Raw genomic sequence first — 20,167 nt, 5'->3', positions numbered from 1 at the left:
GCAGGCGGAGAAGATGTTGATTTTATCAGTAGATCCTCTTTTAGCTGGGGCACTTCTACGTTGACCTCAGTCATCATAGATTGTGTAAGGGTATCTTCAATGGTGATGAGAAAGATAGGGTCCTCAATTGTCACTTGCAAGGTAGCTTCCTCATCATCGGATACGTCCTCAACCAGAACAATATGCTCAATAGGAGTGACCGCATCTAGTAATGCACACTCTGTTACTTGAATAGTGGAGGTCTCTGAGGGCACCGCAATGGCTTGCTCTATTATCTTCTAGCGGGAATCTGCATTGATTGCATATGTTCCTCATGAACCAAGGAGTTTGTGGGTGTGCAAGCGTCTGCAAGAGAAATGAGGGTCGACAGCGTTGGAGAGGGCCAAACGGGAGAATAGGGGGTTGAGGAGCTCAACCATGTTGGAAACAGAAGTATTCTCTCTAGGTGGCTCTGCAAGGACCAAAGAGGAAGGACACGTCAAGAACAGAGGAGTCCCTGCTTGGTAGCTCCATATGCTTCAGGTTTGTGTTGCAACACGTGCCAGCCACAACCTGAACTACATGTGTTTCAAGTTCGCAAAGCAAAGGTTGAAATCCACATACTCATTTAAAAAAAAATCTTCCATACGCAAATTTTCCATATCTTCATGCGACGCAACGCAACGCAAGACGAGGAGGGTACGGGCAGGGTATACATGATCCCTATCGATCCGCCTTCGCCTCGATCGCTGCCATTGCCAAGTGCCAAGTGCCAAGGGCACAGGCATTGGCGGATCCAGGGGGGGCTGGGGGGGCTGCAGCCCCCCCCCCGGGAGAGTGATTTTGCCTTGATATTACTGTAGAAAAAATATGATTTCATCGTTAATCTTCGACATTTGTTCTAAATCTCTATTGATTAGCCCCCCCTGAGGTGCTCATCCTGGCTCCGCCACTGGGCACAGGCGACTGCGATACGTACAGCACTACTCCTATATATTATATACATATACACAGTATAAATTAGTATTGAATAGTTGAAGCAAGCTTGAGAGATTTTACATGCATGTGGAGTGCATGCAAGTACTCCCACGTGGATCGCGTATGCTGTTGCGCTGCGCCTTCTTCTCACGACGGCATGCATATGACCGAGCTCTAGCTGTACAAGCCTGTATTAGCATTGCTTGTTCCCAGGAGCTGGGAGCCTGCGGCTGGGACCACGGTCGCCTCAAACTGAAACCAAATGAAAACACTGTTCTGGCTGAATTCTTGTAAGAGAAAAATATTGTTTTGATTGAAAAAAAAAGCTGAATAGTGTCGTTTTCTGGGTAAACCCGTGTTCGTTACCTACCTGGGCTAGGATGAGTATTCTACGATGTCCGTGCACCGTGCTTGTGTTCGGTCGTTTTTGTCTTTGCACCCGTGCACCCTATGCACTCCAAGCTAAACCACCATCTAGAAGCTCGAGTTTCCTTTACGGAAAAAAAAATTGGGTGGACCACGGGAGCACCTACGCGCGCATGCGGCCCATGCCCGATGGTTGCCACGTGGACCCAGACGCCATCGCATGGCGCCTGTAGACGACGCTCGGTCCTCGCACCGCATGTGGATTTGGAGCCCGGTCATCGTGTCGGTTTGCATGGTGTTTGCCGATTTGGAGTAGCTTCTGCTGCCGCATGATAGGCGTCTGGGTCCACGTGGCAACCATCGGGCAGGGGGGCACATGTGAGCGCTGGTGCGCCCGTCGCCCACCCAATTTTTTCTCGAGTTTACTAGGCTTTACATATGGCATAAGTCCTAGAGACATATTGACGGCAAAAGGACTATTTATTATTGACCTATTTTTGTTCCCATCGCCCTCCCAAAATAATAACCGGTTACTAGAACGGTGGAGTGGTTCTTTCTTAGTAGCAAATTTGAGTCTGTAATAGCGTCCAGTGAGTAAACTATAAGCGGCAACAGGTAGGTAATTATTATTAACATCCTGGTTGCTAAGCTCATGTTCTGTAATGTTTTTTTTCCTACTCCATCTTAATAAAAAACATGCTAAGGCACGGTCGCGAAAAAAATAATAATAACTGACTTTTGTTGCCTCCTCTAACTTTTAAAAGAGTAGACCAAATTTGCTCCTTGCATTCGATGGTTTTAAAAGTAGCTTGAGCCGATGTGGCCTCTGGTCAGCCGTCCTACGTAACACTACATCGAGTTACGAAATATTGTGAAATCAGCTCTCTTCCATCTCAAGATCTATGGCCAAACACGTCATTATGTGTGTGCGTTTCGTATTGTAAGTGTGCATGCGTGTAAACTACCCATTTGTCGTTACTGAAGTCAGTTCAACTTCTATGTGGTCTGAGTTAACCTAGACTAATTATAATAGATAACGTGAGCATCTGCTAACAAATAAACACCAAAAGAAGACTATAAAAGTTTCAAAAGATTCTAAACAAGGTACCATAATATAGAGCATTATTTTTGAGAAAAATATGAATCTGGTTTCATATTTATTTTTGAGTTAAAACAAATTTTCAATGGATGTTCTAAGATTGAATCAGATTTAGGATTTTTAATCAAGTTTTTTTAAATTATTTCTAGAATTTTTATAAAGTCTAATTGACCTCTAAACTATCGATGTAGTCCAATTTACCACTCTCGTTTTTGACATGGTACTACATCAGCCAAAATCATTTTTAAAACCATCCAAAGGAGCAAATTCAAATGGTTTCAAATGTTAGAGGAAATAAAAAAATGGTTTTTAGTTATTGGAAAAGGTAAATCAGACTTGAGCAAAGGTTGGAAAAGGTCAAATCATCTTCTTTTTTTTTCCTTTTGTGATTAGAACCTATCCACCTGGGCCCAGAACCAGGGACTTGCTAGAAAAAAGGCCCTTACCCGTAAGCTTCTTTGGAGAAGATAATGGGTCCACAATCGTGGGCCAGTATTGGGCCTCGGACCTTGTCAGCCCAATAGCAATACACACCACGGTGGCATCCATTTCTACCCATTCCACTTCCACTCGTGTGGTTTGCTCGCTGGCCTGCCCAGAACAACTCATTTGTGCACGTATTTCGTATACCAAATACGATCCCTCCTGCAGCCACGTCATCCGTTTCCCCTGGCCGCACGATGCCGCGCCTCCGCAATCCATCGCGTGCCGCCATTCCCAGCACACCTCCGACCCACACGTAAAAGCGACCTGCCTCGAAGCATCTGGCGGCCGGCTTCACCGACGCTGCCGCGCCGTCCATGGCCGCCCCGGCGCCGCGCCAGCCTGCCCTCCTCATCGTGCCCGCTGTCCCAGTCCGCTCGATCTAGGGCGCAGTCCTCTCCGCCGCCCCGGCCTGCCCTCCACGCAGCGGCCTCGCGGCCACACAGGCCGGCCCTCCGCGCAACCCCACAGCACCCACGCACTCGCCTCAGCCCTCTCCCTCGCACTGCAAGCCAGTGACATCCGCTTGGAGACTCCCTCGCGCCTTGCCTCACCCTCACGCAACCGGCAGCAGCAACGCCTGCGCCTACAGCCCTCTCCCTTGCACGGAAGCTGCACCGGCGCCGTCCTCCACGTGCCTCAACCGGAGGTATGCTCTACCTACTCTATTTTTATTTCGTCAAATTTTTGAAACGATATGCATATGTGGACCCAATGTATATTCAGGATATGCAGATGTCGATCCAATGTATATTCAGTAGATGGTAGTAGCAATTTTATACAATACCAATTATATATAGTCTCGATTTACAATACCAATTGTACATTTCCTCTTCTATGGTTTGTGCAACGGAGAATTGATGCAAAGTAGACCTTCTGAATGTTTTGCGAATCTACAATGAACCTTAATTTCCGTTTCCCCTGCCCGCAACGATGCCACGTAGAGAAAAGTTTCATGTTGAAACATGGAGCATTGTTGCTATTGTACAACCAAATTGTGTTTATCAGCTCATCAAATCAGTACCTCTACTTCTACTGTGCAGTCTGCAGGCGTTTATCAAGATGTCTATCATGGTTGATCTCCTCAGCCCTCATACTTCCCATGAAACTCCAGGTACTAGATGTCGTTTCCTTCTTACTCGACCTGGCCACTTTTTCTTATCTCCATATTTTTCTTTTATGGTTTGCCCAGTCTAATGCCTAAATTCGCAGGAGCATAATAGCGCGGAAAGGCGAAGGTGTCCACAACCATTGGCACAAAAGACATAGCAGTAAATGCTACCCCGTTACTCTGTTACGTCCTTCGATCACCTACTGAAAAGTTCAAGAATTTTTCGTGATCTCCCTGTGTTCCCTTATGTTCTGGCCAGTCTAATGCCGAAATTTGCAGGAGCATATAGGCCGACAGGTGATGAAGCCAACATCCATTATAGGCACAGAGTTGAAGATGTCAACATCCATTGGCCAGAAAAAGACATAGCGGTAAATGCTATCCCGTTGCTCTGTTATGTCCTTCGATCACCTACTCAAAATTTTAGTTGCTTAATTAATGTACATGTACATCCAAGTTTGGCCGGCTTATGAAAGGCCTAATCCTTTTAGCTTATATTGAGCAGCCCATCCAGTAAACCACACCCTGTGCCTAAAACACTAACACACTACAAGATTTTCGGTCTACTGCAACGCCAAAAAAGTGTAGCAAAAGACCCAAAAATGGTAGCCATAGTAATTTTGCTACCAATTTTTTTTGGTTAAATGTCGTTGCACTTGTAAGGGTAGCAATAGCATAATGCAATGGGTTACATTTTAGTTGCGACACACAGCCCCTCTATTGCAACACTTTTGACGCTTTTGCAACACCTGGTGAGTGTTGTAACAAAAGCAATTGCAACCACTATGGGTGTGGTAATAGTATCAATTGCAACGAACTAGGCGTTGCTAGCGATACGTATTGCGACACGCTGGTCGTGTAGCAACACAATGCAAGCGCAACGCAACACAGGTGTTGCAATCGTGGTTGTTGCTACGCAGAGAAAGCATTGCAATAGAGGTTCTCTATTGCCACGTCGCCTAAATGGTTGCTATAGGTGGCTTAGGTTATTGCAACATCTCTTCAGGTTGGTTGCTACAGAGAGGTCGTATATTGCCACGTTTCTGAATGGTTGCTATAGATGGCATAGGCTATTGCCACGTTACTTAGGTTGGTTGCTACAGACAGGTCATCTATTGCCACGCTACTAACTATCTGGTTGCTATAGGTAGATTCCTCTATTACCACCGTCATCTTTTTGTAGTTGCAAGAGATAGTTTCTCTATTGCCACGATTATCGTACCTATTGCCACGACTAAATGTGGTTGTTATATGTGCCATCATATATTGCAACGCCAGATTAATATATTAATAATTCATGTTGCGACACTTTGTTTGGTAGCTTAAATTAATAATCGCAAAACGACAAATACATAATGAAGGAAGCATCGACATCCATTAAAACGAAATATAATTTGTTCATACAAAATCTTTAACAAAACACACCGAGTGTCAAACTAAATGAGAACACAAGTAGATAGCTTAACACATAATAATGTGTTAAGCACAGACAACTGTTTGAACTCATTCGAATCAAAAGACTAATGTCTACTGTAGCAGCGAAGGTTCCCTTGATATGTATGTTGGCCATCGTTCCACCATTCGCATGCTCCTTCTCAAACTCAAGATTCTTCCTGAAAAAATCATTGACATGCATTAGTTAAATTGAGACTAGTGGTGGCAAAGCTAATTGAACACTGAAGCAAAACACGAGCTGCAGTACTAGAGTTCTGTGAGCTGCAGTACTATCAACCATGAACTTTGAAGCGTAAAGCAAATATAAACATACATGCAGCTGCCTCCCAAGACATTTTATGAGCACAAACACATCCATATATATTTCTAATCAGCAAGAGGAAACTAAGCCTGGACCATATTTAGGAGCAGAACAAAAGAATAGCTATGTACTTCTCCAAAAGGACTATATGTTCCTTTTTAATGCAAAGAGAGATAAAAGGTTTCACATAGTACATGTGTATTCTTTTTGGACAATGCAGATCTTTTCCTAGCCGCAGTTTCCTTCAGTTGCTTTGCTGTAGTATGAAATTGTATACAAGGAAGCCTCATAATTTCCTGAAGATGAGCATTTGTTTGATTTATTGTAACAGCAGGTCGAACAAGACGTGGCGGAGGCCTGCGAGGTGGAGGAGCACGAGCATACGGTAAACGGCCACCTCGTGGGGCACCATGCCCGACTCTAAAATTTCCTCTCAATCCATGCTTCATTCTAGGTGGTCTCTGTAGTGGCCGCGACAGTCTAGCCCTTACTTTTGCCTGAATCGGGAAATTGCAATCATTACAAAAAAAAAACTTGCACAATGACATAATATATATTTATATGGACACTGCAAATATAGTTGCAATTTGTAAAACAGACCTTGTGATCACCTTCACCAATCTCAGAGTTACCAAGCAACAGCATTATCATGCGTATCAAATGTAACAAACCCAAAATCCTTTCTCTTGGCAGCCCATGTCTCTATCTCCTCAGGGTCACTCCAGAATAAAAAACAGTCCAGAATAATAAAATAATATTATTGTATACACACCTCTGCTGTGACTCGCGATCCAAACAGCCAACCTGCTCCACGGGGACTAACAGCCCATGTCTCTATCTCCTCAGGGTCACTCCACATAAGGTCGCAGAAAGGACCTTCATGGGGAATTTCACAATTGCGATCAATCGTTCGTATCTGGTGAAAAGATAATCAAAGCTTCAATCTCATTGAAACATTTAGTCAAAATAAAAATCATCCACATAATCATACACTACTATTCTTCAAGAAATGAGTCAGAAATGCTAAGGACCGAATCAACCCCAGAATCATGTGCTCAATATTCTTCACAAAATGAGTCAGCAATGCTAGTTCATTGATGATAAGCATTCTTACTACCAAAGGAAATTCTATCAGAAACATGTCCAAAAAAGTACAGTGAGCACAACCAGCTGAAAATAAGAACAGAAAAAACTAAATAACTGAAAACAACATAATAAATACCCCTTCTGTTGTTTACTATTCAACATTTCCAAACTTCCAGCATATATCCACTGAAGCATTTTATTTATATCACTGATAACAGTGAAGTTTTCAAATAGCTGTAATTCTTAAGGCTATGCATATCCTTTATAGTCCATGTGAAAAATATTTCTACTTTTGTATTGACCAAGTATGGCAAACCTACAAGACATGAAACTCAGAATCCCATAAAATGGGAAGGATCATAAGGGTTCATAAACAGATGTGTTCACAGATGGTTATAAGAAAGTTAAAGAAGAGAAGTCACGGACCTGATCAATAGTACGTACATCGGGAGAAAGACCACCATTAACACAGAGGACCTAAATTCAGCATATAATTTAAGTATGACTTGCCAAAATAACACAAAATGACAACCTGTATTTTTTTCCCTAGAGGAACTTACTTGGCCATTAATGATTGCTGATAGTGTAAGGTAATCAAAAACATCAGTGCAGTACCGCCATGCATTGGCGTTGCCATACTTCCTCTGACACTCATCATAGAAACCATACACCTAAAGATAAGTCACAGTATTATTAGTATGCCTGCATGATAAGCTAAAACATGTCAAGCATTTTCGGCTATTTGTGGTACAGTATGGATACAAGCATGCAATGTAAATCGAGAGCTAAAAGATAAAGCCATTTGAAGTCACAACCAGAGGAAAAAACACATAAAATAAGAGCCATGTTGACAGGTAGTTTGACAGGCACTGGCTAAACAAAACCTAAGCATGACACACAGGCTGATTACCAGATAATGTTATCTTGAGAGGCATAAGACTTCAATAATCATGGATGTGTAACTTGCATTCCTAGATTCACATAGCCAAGATTAAATCACAGATACAGTATCAGTAAGAGCACTGTTTCCCCTAGAATAAAATCAACATGTACTGAATTTGTTTCATACTACCAAAAAATTAAATATTATGCTTCCCACAGATGGCCAAAAGTGCTTTAAGAGAGCACAGTGGAGGGTAACCAGATGAATACAACACCTTTTGAGCTCACAGGTAAAAAGCAGAACACAAGAATCATGGGAACATATATTGGACTCAGCCACTCAGGGCATTTAGTTGCAACCGAAGTGGCCTAAATCAGAAAAACTATGAACTGTGTACAATTATCTGTTTTTCACATACAAGAACATACCTGCGTCAACTGCCTACTTTCATGATTTCCACGCAGAAGGGTTATGCGTGCAGGATACCTAACGGCAATCGGAACATTCAGCAGCAAGAATTAGCCATAGATAGTGACGATTCTTGGAAACATTCTACATGGGAACTGAAGTAACGATGAGAATTATGAATCAAAGCCATCTCATCAGAATGTTGGTTCATTTGGAAAATTTATGAGAATGGATGTTTCTTTTCACACTTGTAGTTCATGCTGCGTAAAAAGGGGAGGAAATTTCTGTTTCTATGTTCAAACACAGTAAACTCATTCAGCTACCACATATGTTAGGTGGACAGTGCCAACCATGGTTAAACGTATTCAGATCAACTCCAGGATATTATCTGTATTTTTCAGAAATCAAAACAGCATACATTATTTAAGTTTTAACTGCATGATAAACTAAAAGATAATTTGATCCGTAGAGCAGCCAATAATCCAGGAAAGATAATGTGAGAAAGTGAGTCAACAAGGTGCGAAAGGGTATGAATAGTCAATTGGCAATCAATCAAGAACCCGTCGCGAAGAGCTTCATCAGGTCATGGAACTGCCCATGGATGTCACCGCAAACCGTCACGGGGCTATTCACCGGTTGAACGTCGTTCGACTCTTCGATGAGGATCTCCTTCACCTGGACAACTAGTAAAGCAGACCGTGGTTACACACAGACACCACCAGCAGACGCAGCAAAGGAAACCGTTTTCCCCCTCCATCTACCTCCACCCACCAAGAACCCTAGCACCACAGCCGCGCAAGCTGTGCGCTCGCGTGCCACCGCCCTAGATAGCAACGAGGTGATAAAAACCCTAAGGGGCGGAACGAGCTACTCAAAGGGTAGGGAGCTCACGTATTCGCAGAGAGACTGAAGCTCGTGCTCGGCGAGGTGCTGGCTCTCCTTGACCTTGGAGATCCACATATCCAAATCCATGGCGGGGCGGCGGCCAACCGGGTGAGAGCGATTAGGGGCGGAGGGGCCGGGGGGCTCGGTGGAGCCGTGGAGGGAGGAGGAAACCCTCTCCTGGCTATTGGCGCCTCCTCGATCGCGGCGGGGAGGCGGGCGGCGAGAGGGGAACGAGGAGCGGGGGAGGGGGCGGGAGGCGAGGTTGTGATTTGCGCCTGGTTTTTTTGGGTGGCTGGCTGGAGTCGATGAGCGCCTTGGCTGGCTCGCTCACAGCCTCGTGCTTGCGGCTGCACGAGGCGACGGGGCCTCTTCTTCGGTTTCCATTTTCTTCTGGATGTAATTATTTTTGGGCGTGAAACGTCAAGTACTGTATCCTTGTAAGTAAAAACTTGACATTTTGACAACACTGAAATCAAAATTCTGAAATCTTTTATCAGTTACTCCTGTTATATAGTGTATTGTAAGAATTTTAAGACAAACTAAGAGAGCACATAAGAGACATGTACTCTCATTTTATTTTCTAATAAGACACTATCATCAACATGATTAATGATGATTGGTTGATAAATAAAAAGTATTTAATGTCAAATTAGTTTTCTACTCTAGAATGCATTATATTTGAGGATAAAATTAGAATGCTAGAATGCACTATATTATAGGACGAAGAGAGTAGTAAATAACATTTCATTAAATATATCAATGTATTCTTGAAAATTATTTTCCTTATTTTTTACGGCCATCAACAAGACCATGTCGGGCATATTGATAGAGAAGAAAAACAACAAAACCCTCAAAAAGACCTAACAACAACAACTAGCAATAGAAAAACAACCAAAACAACTAAGACAATGATGTGTCATATGAAGAAATGACCAATACAAAAATTATAGATCTTGATGAGTTTGATAAAATCATGCTTCAGCATTTAAGTTTGATAAAACTTGGATGTGACAATGTTTTACACATTTTAAAATTTAAAATTTGAAATTTGACAAGTTCAAACTAAATTTTAAAACCCTAAATGATTTCAGATGTAAAAGTGATGAATACAAAAGTTGTTCAACTCATCATGATATACAACTTTTATTTTGGTCATCTTGTCATTTGACAAAATTTGAACCTTTCAAATTTGAAATTTTAAAAAACGACAAGTTCGAACCAAAATTTGAGACCCAAATTGATTTCAATATAAAAAGTGATGAATACCAAAGTTGTTCAACTCATGAATATATACAACTTTTATTTTAGTCATCTTGTCATTTGACAAAATTTGAACCTTTCAAATTTGAAATTTTGAAAAACGACAAGTTCGAACCAAAATTTGAGACCCAAATTGATTTCAACATAAAAAGTGATGAATACCAAAGTTGTTCAAATCATGAATATCTACAACTTTTATTTTGGTCATTTATTCATTTGACAAATTCTTAGTACACATTGTTCACTAATCTTACACATGTCTCATAAAGTTTATAAAACCTTATGAGAGATGTGTCACATTTGTGAACAATGTCATTATCACTTTGTCATATGAAGAAATGACCAATATAAAAGTTGTAGATGTTGATGAGTTATTCAACTTTGGTATTTATCACTTTTTCAGCTGAAATCATTTGGGGTACCAAAATCTTGTCTGAAGTTGCATTTTTTTTAAATTCAAATTTTAAATTGCTCAAACTTTTCATATGTATATATTGACAAAACCAACAAAATAAATTGATAGAGAATGATTTTAGAAAATTTTAGAAAAAAAAATCATCAGATTTGGAGTTAGTATGAGGAAGAAAAACTAGTTACAAACTTAATCCACAGATTAAAAAAAGAAATCACACTGTTCACTATGATCATGTAAGAATCATCTAGAACAGTGCGATTTCTCTTTTTAATCTATGAGTAAACTTTGTAACTAGTTGTTCTTCCTCATACTAACTTCAAATGTGATGGTTTTTTTTCTAATAATTTCTAAAATCATGCTTCAGCATTTACGTTTGATAAAACTTGGATGTGACAATGTTTTACACATTTTAAAATTTGAAATTTGAAATTTGACAAGTTCAAACCAAATTTTCAAACCCTAATTGATTTCAGATGTAAAAGTGATGAATACAAAAGTTGTTCAACTCATCAAGATCTACAACTTTTATTTTGGTCATCTTGTAATTTGACTAAATTTGAACCTTTCAAATTTGAAATTTTAAAAAATGACAAATTCAAACCAAAATTTGAGACCCAAAATTATTTCAACATAAAAAGTGATGAATACCAAAGTAGTTCAACTCATTAATATCTACAACTTTTATTTTAGTCATCTTGTTATTTGATAAAATTTGAACCTTTTAAAATTAAAATTTTGAAAAACGACAAGTTCGAACCAAAATTTGAGACCCAAATTAATTTCAACATAAAAAGTGATCAATACCAAAGTTATTCAACTCATGAATATCTGTAACTTTTATTTTGGTCATTTCTTCATTTGACAAATTCTTAGTATATATTATTTACTAATCTTACACATGTCTCATATAGTTTATAAAACCTTACGAGAGATGTGTCACATTTGTGAACAATGTCAGTACCACTTTGTCATATGAAGAAATGACCATTACAAAAGTTGTAGATCTTGATAAGTTATTCAACTATAGTATTTATCATTTTTTCAGCTGAAATCATTTGGGGTACCAAAATTTTGTCTGAAGTTGCATTTTTTTGAAATTCAAAATTTAAATTGCTCAAACTTTTCATATGTATATATTGACAAAACCAACAAAATAAATTGATAGAGAATGATTTTAGAAATTTTTAGGAAAAAAAACCATCAGATTTGGAGTTAGTATGAGAAAGAAAAACTAGTTACAAAGTTGACCCACAGATTAAAAAAAGAAATCACACTGTTCACTATGATCATGTAAGGATCATCTAGAACAGTGTGATTTCTCTTTTTAATCTGTGGGTAAACTTTGTAACTAGTTTTTCTCCCTCATACTAACTCTAAATGTGATGTTTTTTTTTTCTAAAAATTTCTAAAATCATGCTTCAGCATTTACGTTTGATCAAACTTGGATGTGACAATGTTTTACACATTTTAAAATTTAAAATTTGAAATTTGACAAGTTCAAACCAAATTTTCAAACCCTAAATGATTTCAGATGTAAAAGTGATGAATACAAAAGTTGTTCAACTCATCAAGATCTACAACTTTTATTTTGGTCATCTTGTTATTTGACTAAATTTGAACCTTTCAAATTTTGGCTGCTATTTATTCGTGCGCCATCAGTAGGGGCAGCTGGTGATTCAGCCGCCCCTACAATTAGGCACTGCAGAATCGGCTGGTGATTGAGCCGCCCCTATAGATCAGCCCTAACTGTAGGGATGGCTCAGGTTACCAGCCGCCCCTACAGTGCCATCTGTAGGGACGGCTGGGCTGCTGGGGCCCGAGGACGCCCACTGTAAGGGCGCCCCCAACCCCAGCCGCCCCTACAGTAAAAACGTCCCCGTTCCTACTGTACGAATCTGGCGTAGTGCATGTGACCGATGGTGCACGGTCAGGCATTTACTATCGCTAACAAAGTGACCAACCACCCCGATACAACTTCAAGTACTAATTAACATCCACGCATACTTAACATCAAGTACTTAACAGCAACTACTACTTAACAGAAAGTTTCAGACACCAGGCATAAGGACGGAGATGCCGAGATGGGGCCAGAGTTGGGGCGTTTTATAACTCATAAGGTCTTCAATCATATCAAATAAATTAAAACCTGAGTTACAACGAACACACCTACATAGCGCAGTGGTGGAGAAGGTTTTATCTGAACCAGAGCTCCATGGTTCGAATCCTATGGGGAGCACTTTTTAATTTTAATATATGCGTCCCCAATTCTTTTCTTTCCATACTTTTTTTTAAGTTTTAAATTCGTTGCAATTATCAAAGTATATTGCAACCAAAAATAAGCGTTGCACTTGAACACAATTTTCGCTTCGACCCCATAGATTTCGTTGCAATAAAATTTAGCACTTGCAACAATATCAAAGTATATTGCAACTGCCAAAAAAGGTTGCAATTGACCCCCACTTTTGCTTCGCCTCCAAGAGTTCTCGTTGCATTAAGTATCTAGCATTTGCAACGCTTGTCAAATTTTATGCAACACGAAAAAACCGTAGCAATAGTCAAAACCAAATGCAACTAACGTAAATGTAGTTGCAGTACTACCACACAATTGCAACCAAAATCAAGTCTACTGCAACCATTTTTCACCATTGCAATATCGTCCACCAAATGCAACAGAGCTTTGCAACATCTTGAAAACTGTTGTATTAAAGGCATGTATCGCTACCATTTTTTAGAATGGTTGTAATACAACAATCTCTGGCAACCAAATTTTCTACGTTGCAATTCTTCGGCGTTGCAATAGACCAAAAATCTTGTAGTGACAGTACTGTGTTGAAATTGTTATATCGGGAATTAGAGCAATTCCTTAGGGTACTCATGCCTTCTTTGTGGCAACCAAACTCATGCGTTCCGCGGTAAAAAAAAGATTCAGAACTCTTTCTTTCCCCTTGTTGCTGCTTCGTACTTTAGTGCCATATTCATGATTTTATTTCCATATTTGGTTCCTACGATCATCACAGGTTACTTAGCTTATGAAGCAAATTTGGTGCAAGCGGTAGAATCTTACCGCCTGTGACCGGAAGGTCCCGGGTTCGAGTTGCGGTCTCCTCGCATTGCACAGGCAAGGGTAAAGCTTGCCACTGACACCCTTCCTCAGACCCCGCACAGAGCGGGAGCTCTTTGCACTAGGTACGCCCTTTTTTTTTTATATGTGCCAATCTTTTCCTCTTGCTTGATAGGAAACTCAGGTACATAGCAAAGTGCGTCATGTCTTATTTTATGGTATGCAAGTAGAGACTAATCCAAAAAAAATGGCGCCTTCTGTTTCCCTTTTGTTTGTCAAATGAATTGATGTATTCTTCATCTAACATTTACCTGCATGCCATTTTCCCGAATACTTCTATCACATTTCTCATTTGAATTCATGGACGTCCTGCCAGTAGTGTAAATTTCTAATTAATTGCTGATTATAGAGCAAACTGCTATACGATGCCTTCTTTTTTGGTTACTTTCGGTTGCTAAACGTTCAATTAGCTAGTACGTACCTCATCATTTATTATAAAATTTAGTTTCCAAAGCCTTAGACCATTGTCGAAATGAGCAATAATATATGGCAATTTAGCCACTCTACAAAGACTGATACACTATGTGCATTTCTTTTTTCTTGCTCATTCTGCGGGAAAACATTCATGTCACGACCCTTGCATAGCAGCTGGGCGGTTCTGCAAAAGTACATGAAACTGCTTTGGCCAACCTGATCCGGTGATCTCTCATCCTGTTCAATTTATTTAGTTACTTTTGGTTATCATCTTTACTCAGTGTCCTACCTCACGTCATCGTGCAATTTAGTGTTAAACCATGAAGCACTGTCATTTGTAATTGTCTCATCTTACTATACGTCCTGTGCAAGATATCCTCCTATGCTGTGCAGCAACCTAAGCCTATCTACTTTTAACTCATTTACAGGTGAGCTTCCAAGAATATATTGCTTCGCAAAATCTCTTTTTGGACATAACAGGCCTCCATTCGATGATGCATGAAGGCATCTTCGACAATTTTGCACGCCTCCTTTGTTCCTCTGGTTTATACACCATTATTGTTTCGCTTTTGGTTGGTAAACCATTCACATCAAAGCCAAAGAATAGGCTAATCAACGAACTAATAACTTATTTCGTTGTGTTCTCCTTACTAATACGCTACTTCAACTGCCTCTTGATGAAATGACTAGGCACCAAGGTGCTACGGGCCAGCTTCAAATAATCTCTGCAAGACATTTTACTACTAATTGCTTCGTGTGTATGTATGAAACATTGGTTTTTGTCAGGATTCTAATTTTAACCCATTCTTCTGTATTATGCTTACAACAAGCATGTAATGATATACAATTAGCACCCATTACAATTCTCGCCCGCGCAACGGTCTGGGGGACTGACTAGTCTGTTGAATTGCAATCCGACCAAACACATGATTATTTTTCTGTTCTAACAACTAGATTAATAGAGTAAAGAGTAGAAACCTTGATATAATTATTAGTCTATAATAATGTTTAGTTTTTTTTAATTTTCAGCTTTCCTTTATATTGTAATGTACAAACATTTATTTAGTTGTTTATGTATCACGTCATACACGATTGTTATCGGTTTAAATACCATCTATGTCCAAATCTTGGCTGTGTCCCTGCAAGGATGAATGTGTGTTCACGGGTGTATAAGTGACACGTGTATTCATATTTTCGAGAAGTGAGATGCGTATTTATTTTAGGACGGAGGGAGTAATGAATAGGGTTCAGTATAAGGTGGTTATGTAGTACATATGTTGTCAATCGAAATCAGCTAAACTTCTATGTGGTCTAGGTCGTAATAGATAATGTGAGTATATATTAGTACAAATAAACATCAAAAGAAGACGGTATAAGATTCAAATAATCCCATCAAGGCACTATAATATAAAGCATGATATTAGAAGAAGAAAAAAACAAAACCATCATTTCTTTAGGAAAGCACTTATTCTATGATATTTCTTAGATTTAAGGATTTTTAATTTCAAATCTTTTTAGAAAATTTTATGGATGCCTTATAGAAAACCTTGTTCTATAGTTTTTTTTAATAAAGTCTAATTGACTCGTGAACCATTGATGAAGTTCAATTTACCTCCTTCGTGGTGGTTAACATAATGTCATGTAGAACGGTTAACACTACATCAGCCAAAACCGCCCAATGAACAATTCAAACACTTTTCAAAGTTAGAGGAGGCCAAGAAACAGTGTTTCAGTTAGGAGAGGTTAATGGAATTCACGAAATCGGAGAAGGTGAAATAAACATTTTTTTTAACCTTTCCTCGCAGCGGTTGTGGTGCGCCCCTCAACTGACCCCACGAAGGGTGGTCCAACTGGCCGCCGTGGAGGGCTGGGCCGGACCTGGACCTTCCCCCCTCGTTTCAAATTCAAGCCTGTGGCCTGTGGGCTACCTGCGCCTCCGGCGGCGGCGTCAGCGTCAGCGTCAGCTAAGCTACGGAGTACTCAGCTTTTGCTAAAAAAAAAAAAAAAAACTAAGCTAGGCCTTGTTTAGATTGAAGATTTTTTCAACCCGATGAATAGTAGCACTTTCGTCTTATTTGGTAAATATTGTCCAATCGTGGACCAACTAAGCTCAAAAGATTCATCTCGTGATTTCCAACTAAACTGTGCAATTAGTTTTTTTTTTTACCTACATTTAATGCTCCATGCAAGCGGCTAAAAATTGATGTGATGGAGAGAGAGTGAAAAAACTTGGAATTTGGGGCTCATCTAAACAAGGCCCTACTCAGCTTGACTAGACTGTAGACTCCTCATCAGTTATCTGAAAAAAGCAACTGGCAAAAAAAAAACTTCACACTGTAATTCCAAGGACGAACAAATTCAGTTCCGTGCCTCTCAAGGTCGCAGCGGCGTTCCTCTTGCTACTCTCTCTTTTTCTAATCTGATCTGAAAATACACATATATTATTACTCCATAATAAAGCCACATGTATTAATAATTAATTAATGCATATGAGACCAAAGTCACCATTTCATAGTAGGAGTATTCTTTTTCAAGCTGTGTGTGTACCCCACTGACCGCTGTCTTTGACATTGTTGACTCCGAGTCCCAACTGAAAGCGACGCTTTCCCGAAAACACCCCTCCGGATCCGGCAAATTAGCCCCTCATATACCTCCGCCGCGCGCTCCCCCCATTCCCCTTGCTCTCTTCCTCCTCCCTCCTCGATCCCCTCCACGCCAGGGCCACGGACGGACCGCGCCGCTGCCGCTTCCGCCGGCCGTTCCCCCGCGCGCGCGCCTGTAGTTCTGGAGCGGGCGGATTCGTTCGGCGCGTTCTTGGCCCGCCGCCGCCTGTCGTCCCGGAGCCTCGCGCTGCGCCGTGTTGCCTCCTCCAGTTCAGGTGCGCAATCCGGTCCGTGCTCTTTCCCTGAGCCGAGGATTTGAATAATCCACCACCCTGAATCCTGATGGGCCGTTTCTTTCGTTCCTGTGCAGTTTCCTTCCAAGCCTTTTGAGATTCCCCGGAGATCTGCTTAATTCGTGCGGCTCTCTGGTTCCGATGCGCAGACGCTGCTGCCTTTGAGAGTTGCAAGGAGCCTGAGGTCCGTGCGAGGTGGAAGAGGAGCTCGTGGCTGGACGAAAGAACAATCCTTTCTTCGCCCACAGGGAGCTCGTTTGCTTCCAGCCAGCCATGGAGGAGGTGGAGGTGGCCAACAGGGCCGCGGTGGAGAGCTGCCACCGGGTGCTGGCCCTGCTCTCGCAGCAGCAGGACCCGGCCCTGCTCAAGAGCATAGCGTCAGAGACGGCCGAAGCCTGCGCCAAGTTCAGGAAAGTTGCCGCCCTCCTCGGCGGTGGCAGTGGCAGTGGCAGTGGCGGCGGCCATGCTAGAGGCAGGTTCTCCAGACGAGTCCGGCCTATGGGGCTCGTCAACCAGAAGAGCCCCTTGGGGACCGGCGGCGGCAACCCGCTGGAGATTATGCCCAGCACAGCTGCTGCTGCGGCGGCGGCTCCGTCTCCATCTCCGTCCACTAGCTATGCGCAAATGCGCGCTCGGCTTAACGGTGTGCCAGACTCGCGAGGGCTGGATTTGGTGGCCTGCTCCAGCAGCAAGAGTGTCGGCCCTCATCCATTCGGAGCCCCCAAGCTGGTGCAGCCGCTGTCTGTGCAGTTCCAGATTGGGAATGTTGCGCATCGGTACCCGTTCCACCAGCAGCCCCCGTCGCGGCAGAAGCTGCAGGCCGAGATGTTCAAGAGGAGCAACAGCGGGATCAGCCTCAAGTTCGAGAGCCCTAGCCCCAGTGGTGGCGCTGCGGGCACGATGTCGTCCGCGAGATCATTCATGTCGTCCTTGAGCATGGATGGGAGCGTGGCTAGCTTGGAGGGGAAGCGGCCGTTCCATTTGGTAGGCACCCCGGTGGCGAGCGACCCGGCAGATGCCCCTGCCCACCGTGCGCCCAAACGGCGGTGCACGGGTAGAGGGGAGGATGGAAGAGGCAAGTGTGCCACTACCGGCAGGTGCCATTGCTCAAAGAGAAGGTAAGTTGTGTTCTCGTAGCCATTCTTATGCTTGTTGTTATGTTTTGTTGGGTGCAATATTGACTCCCTTGAATCGTGCTTGCTCTGTTTGACAGGAAACTGCGGATTAAGAGGTCGATTAAAGTGCCAGCCATTAGCAACAAAATTGCTGATATACCTCCTGATGAGTACTCGTGGCGGAAGTACGGGCAGAAGCCAATTAAGGGTTCCCCCCACCCGAGGTATGATATGAACTGAACAAGAAATATTCAACGAACATGAAAATGTGTATCAAATCCTTTTCAGCCATAATGATTGATGCATTATTCCCCTTGTTGCACCATGAGAGGTGGCATATCTGCATCAGGCTCTCAGGGTGTCCCTTTATCTGTTGAATAATTGTTGGTTGATCCTCCTCTCCACTTTACCTTTTCCTTCCTCCCAAGTGCTTCTGCAACTACGCATGTCGATAACATAGTAGCTACCACAATTAAATATTTAGTTAGTGGATAATCTCAGGGGTTCTACTCTTTTTGTGCCCATTTACTGAGAAAGCAATGATCTATCATGGGGGACCTAAAGTAGGTAAATTATTATTGCTACATGCATTTGAATGCCATGTTAGGCTATCTACATCCTAATCTTGATTGTGCTCATTCCCTACCCCATATCAAGCTTTAATGTCTGCCCTCGATGATAGGAAAATGTAGCTATACCATGAAGGCAAGCACATGGGGCTGATTGTTCCCCCCATTTCACATATTCTGATGTTCTCTTTGACTTCAATCCAATGCAGGGGTTACTACAAATGCAGCAGCGTCAGGGGCTGCCCGGCAAGGAAGCACGTTGAGCGATGCGTAGACGACCCAGCGATGCTAATCGTGACATACGAAGGCGAGCACAATCATAACCAGTTGCCAGCACAACCTGCCCAGACCTAGAAGATCAGTAAACTGTCGCTCCATTCAGGAAGCGCCGGGGCCAGGCCTTTTCTGAAGGATGACCTGGTCATGTTAGAATCCCAGGTCTTTGATTTTTGAATGCAGCAGCGATGAACATGGAGCCATTTGAGAATCTGATGAGCTTCTTGGCCCCTCCTTGAGCTACACGCTGTTACAGATGCTATTGTGGGGACTGCTGCCAAGTTGTTCATCTTTCTTGTGAGCTGTGGCATGTAGTATAATTGAAAGATGGTGCAGGAAGGAAAATGCGGCGTCCGATAGCGACCGGTGAGCTTTGCCGGTGAGTCTGAAGGGTTGAAAGCAAAGATTGACAAAAGGAAGTGAACAACCGCGCATTGTTGTAAAAGGGTGGATTAGGATGGCAGGGTTGGCTTTTAGCGTGCACAAGTTCACTTGCCATAACTTGCCTGTGTATGTTGCTTTTGCTTTTCTGAAATATCACATCACCTCTTTTGTTGACACAAGAGGTTGGATTAGGAGGTCCGTACTGACCGCTGCAGGTTTAGGACCATTTGGGTTTTCCAGGTGTAAGCATTCCAGAAGGAAAGGTGCAAAGCTGTTGTTGGTGTGATTTGCCACCCCAGTACTGTTGCTCTTGTGTAAAGCATTCTGTGTTAATGATTTCCCCATCAATCTGTGCCACTTTGCAATCTCGAGAGGTAATCTAGAAGATGAATGAATGCTCTAACTAAAACTTTGTACTTATGGAGTTTAAATGGTTTGTTTGTTTGAACTTATCAGCCGGCTTATCACCTAGAATCTATAGTATTTTTCTCTCACAACAAAACAGCTTCAACCGACTTTAATACCATCCGAATAGGCCTATTTGGAAGAAGGTTTCAGCGTGATCGCTGGGCGGGCTGGCTAGGGCTGGGCTGGCTAGCCCCTCACAAAACACTGTTCATCAGAACCCGCCAGCAGTACTTCTCTCTCATATAAACAAACCAGCAACGATACGAACCAGCCAA

At 42.1% G+C, this 20,167-nt stretch overlaps 1 protein-coding gene, 1 long non-coding RNA gene and 1 pseudogene across 4 annotated transcripts; 2 read left to right on the top strand and 1 right to left on the bottom strand.

The window, feature by feature from the left end:
* The first annotated feature begins 3,147 nt into the window (after positions 1 to 3,147).
* Positions 3,148 to 15,045, top strand: LOC136505056 (uncharacterized). Of its 2 annotated transcripts, none has more exons than XR_010771078.1 (7): positions 3,148 to 3,554; positions 3,949 to 4,019; positions 4,118 to 4,176; positions 4,296 to 4,387; positions 6,104 to 6,157; positions 13,727 to 13,895; positions 14,419 to 15,045. It is a non-coding gene; the product is annotated as an uncharacterized lncRNA (long non-coding RNA). The 2 variants fall into 2 exon arrangements; XR_010771077.1 differs by having other exon boundaries at positions 4,118 to 4,198.
* LOC136505595 (phytochrome-associated serine/threonine-protein phosphatase 3-like) lies at positions 6,530 to 9,121 on the bottom strand (annotated as a pseudogene).
* Positions 15,046 to 16,805: 1,760 nt separating the features above from the next.
* LOC136504373 (protein WRKY1-like) lies at positions 16,806 to 19,822 on the top strand. Of its 2 annotated transcripts, none has more exons than XM_066499287.1 (4): positions 16,806 to 17,122; positions 17,218 to 18,258; positions 18,354 to 18,479; positions 19,034 to 19,822. In XM_066499287.1, exons 2-4 carry the CDS (start codon positions 17,414 to 17,416, stop codon positions 19,176 to 19,178), a joined length of 1,116 nt encoding a protein of 371 aa, XP_066355384.1. In that variant the 5' UTR covers positions 16,806 to 17,122; positions 17,218 to 17,413; the 3' UTR covers positions 19,179 to 19,822. The 2 variants fall into 2 exon arrangements, with proteins under 2 accessions (XP_066355384.1, XP_066355385.1); XM_066499288.1 differs by having other exon boundaries at positions 16,806 to 17,134.
* The last annotated feature ends 345 nt before the right edge of the window (positions 19,823 to 20,167 follow it).

Source organism: Miscanthus floridulus, chromosome 14 (genome assembly GCF_019320115.1).
Source record: "Miscanthus floridulus cultivar M001 chromosome 14, ASM1932011v1, whole genome shotgun sequence".
NCBI classification, from domain to species: domain Eukaryota; kingdom Viridiplantae; phylum Streptophyta; class Magnoliopsida; order Poales; family Poaceae; genus Miscanthus; species Miscanthus floridulus.
This window is presented reverse-complemented; position numbering and strand designations above follow the sequence as displayed.

Coding starts and splice junctions, on each gene's coding strand:
- LOC136504373 (XM_066499287.1), top strand. CDS start 17,414: ATGGAGGAGGTGGAGGTGGCCAACAGGGCCGCGGTGGAGAGCTGCCAC. Junction 18,259..18,353: donor TGCCATTGCTCAAAGAGAAG/GTAAGTTGTGTT, acceptor TCTGTTTGACAG/GAAACTGCGGATTAAGAGGT. Junction 18,480..19,033: donor AAGGGTTCCCCCCACCCGAG/GTATGATATGAA, acceptor AATCCAATGCAG/GGGTTACTACAAATGCAGCA.